This window comes from Mycothermus thermophilus, assembly GCF_041956435.1.
Source record: "Mycothermus thermophilus strain CBS 625.91 unplaced genomic scaffold VTJ04scaffold_21, whole genome shotgun sequence".
Taxonomy (NCBI): Eukaryota; Fungi; Ascomycota; class Sordariomycetes; order Sordariales; family Chaetomiaceae; genus Mycothermus; species Mycothermus thermophilus.
The window spans coordinates 1-2,690 of NW_027191447.1; the positions used below are offsets into that span (position 1 = coordinate 1).

At 62.5% G+C, this 2,690-nt stretch overlaps 1 protein-coding gene across 1 annotated transcript; it reads right to left on the bottom strand.

Moving 5' to 3' along the window:
• Positions 1-97: 97 nt before the first annotated feature.
• On the bottom strand, positions 98-2,248 carry VTJ04DRAFT_4092 (uncharacterized protein; the record flags this gene model as incomplete). The annotated part of the gene is made up of 3 exons (XM_069362064.1): positions 98-157; positions 214-1,021; positions 1,170-2,248. The coding sequence occupies 3 exons, from the start codon at positions 2,246-2,248 to the stop codon at positions 98-100; spliced, it is 1,947 nt and encodes a 648-aa protein (XP_069213796.1).
• Between the last annotated feature and the right edge of the window lie 442 nt (positions 2,249-2,690).

Consider the following 2,690-nt stretch of genomic DNA (forward strand, 5'->3'; position numbering starts at 1 on the left):
CCCGCGGGGGTCCTGGAGGGCAGGAAGCTTCGGGGGGTCCGCTGGGGTGAAGCTCTTCAGTCGGGCCCAGCGCTCGAGCTTCCAAAGAAGTTCCTGGTTATCCCGGGCCTCCCGGAGGGTTGCCCTCCATTTGGCTGTTTTGGAAGTTCGAATGGCCCTGGAGAGTGCCTTAGTTGCCCTGTTGAGTTCCGTGCGGGCCTCAGGGGTCGGGACTGCCTTGTAGGCCCTCTCGGCCTCCCTGGCTCGCCGGCGTAGGTCCCGGATCTCTGGGGACCACCATGGAGCCTGGAAGCCGCGGTTCGGCTTCCTTTTGGGCGTGGTTTGTTCCGCAATCGCCTGCAGTTCGGCCACCAATTGGTTGAACGCTTCCTCTAGGCCTTGGGGGGTGCTGGCTCGCCTAGCAAGTTCCCCTGTTTCCAGGCCCATTTTCAGGGGTAGGCTCTTAGCTTCGGCCTTCACCCTCTTCTTATCCATCATACCCCAGGACCACCCGGGTGGTTGGCTGGCCTGGCTTTCCTGTGGCCGGCTTAGTGAGACCTCCAGGACCTGGGGGTAGTGGTCTGAGCGCCCCCGGGTTCCGATGCCGCAATAGGAGCCCTTTAGGCCTGTAGAGGCCCAGATGTGGTCGATGGTTGATGGCCGGGCCTGTCTCCTGCCCTGGGGTGCCCAGGTGGCGGCCCCATAGGGTGTTCGGAGCTCCAGGTCCCATCTTGCAGCCAGGTTGAGCAGGTCCTCGGCTTCCCGGTCCAGGCGGTTGTAGAGGTCCCAGTAGGGGTGGTGAAGGTTGAAATCCCCTGCTAGAACCACTGGCGTATTGGGGATTGGCAGGCTTAGCAGCTGGCCTGGGGCTTCCTTAGTGGCTGGGGGGTTGTAGACTGACCAGACTTCCAGGTCCTGGGTTAGCCGCACCCAACACCACAGGTCCTCCGCGCCGTAGTCCCATTGGCTGACCTCGTAGCGCTTGGTTACGTACAGGGCTGCCCTCGCGCCCGGCTTGTGGATTAGGTGGAACCGGGAACTTCTAGGGCAGTAGGTAGACTTAGTAAATGGGTTGATCCAGGGTTCTTGAATGGCTAGGAGGTCGAATCGCGCTTCTTCCAGTAGGGTCTCTAGGGTTTCCTTGTTGCCCTGGGTGTTCCATGACAGGATGGTTACTGTCATAGCCCTACAGCGTGATCGAGGGGTGGGGGTTCGGCTGGGTTGGCTGCGGGGTGCCCTGCTGACTGGGTGGCTGACTGGCCGGCTGGTCGGCTGGTTGGTTGACCGGCTGGTTGGTGGGCTGATTTGCTTTAAAAACTGTGCTATGGGTTTGACTTGAACCCGTGAACCCCAGGTCGATACGTAGTTGTGAGGGGCTCCGCGCCGCTACTGCTACGCCGCTGGGCCTTCCTCGAGGCCGTTTCAGTGGTCGGGTTGTTTCAGGGCTATATAGCTCAGTCTCGTTGCTGGCGGCGGTAGTCAGAGCCCAGATTCGGGCCTGGGGCTGGGGGTTGGGCCCTGTGGCCCCCAACTGCGCGAAGGTCCTCGGCCGGAAGGTATAGGCCTCCCTAGCCTTAGCCTTAGCTTCGGCCCGGGCTGGGCATACCTTATCTCTAGCCGAGTGCTTGCCCCCACAGGCCGGGCATTGGGGGGGCCGGAGTCCTCTGTGGGTAGGGCAGTCGGCCTCGCCCTCTTTGCCTCCCTGGCCGTGGGCCCTAGTGCCGCAGTGTGGGCAGAGGGCTTCCTTACGGCAGTAGCGTTGGATATGCCCCCATTTCCAGCACTTAAAGCACTGGGTTGGGTCCAGGGTAGCCCAGTAGGGCTCGCAGTCGTACAGCTGAGCCCTCCAGAGTAGCCCCTCTTCACAGGCCTTAGTAGCCTCGGCTAGGTCAGCTAGGGCCACGAGTACTGTGGCCCTAGTGTAGCCTTTGGCTGCTGGAAGCCGTATTTTGACCTTGTCAACGCTTCGGAAGCCTAGTTCCTGCTGGAATTCGGTCTCCGTAACGCCTTCTAGGTCCCTGCGGTGCATCCCCTTTACGAGGATGGCGAAAGTCCTTGTCGCCTCGCGGGCCTGCGGGCCGAACGCCCCCTGGAGCCATTTCTCCCGGTTGGCTGAAAACCACTGTTTAGTGGCTGGGTCCCTGAACGTGAGGATTATATCCCCACTGGGGAGCTTTCTAGCTGCTAGGGCTGCGGCTTCCTTACCGGCGGCCTGGTTGACGGCCTGAACTACCTCGGCCGGGGTCCTCGCGGCTAGGTCCGCTGGCATTTCCGCCCCGCGGATAGTTAGTTCACGGGCTGCGCGGGGGGGGATCACCTTCTGGGGGGCCTCCAGCTACTACGTCGGCCCAGGATCTCGTAGGGGGTTTTTGGCGGTTAGCCTCTCCTACAGCCTTCTTAACTTCCTCGGCTATAAGTCTCCGCAGGCCCTCCTCGGGCAGGTTGGTCCGGTATAGGGTAGGGCCCTCGGGGGCCTTACCTATAGCCCTATAGGCCTCTCTGATTTTATTAGCGATGCTTCTGCCCGTGCCCTGGAGCGCGGCTGGTACCAGGGCCAGCAGGCTATTCCAGAGGTCCTGAATTTCGCCCGGGGTGGGGGGGGTCTTCTGGGGCTTCGGGGCCTGGGGTTGGGCCGGCTGGGTTGGCTGAGGTGGCTGTTGGGGGGGGTCAGCTCGGGCTGCCACCTCCCCCCGAGCCGACGGGGGAGGGGT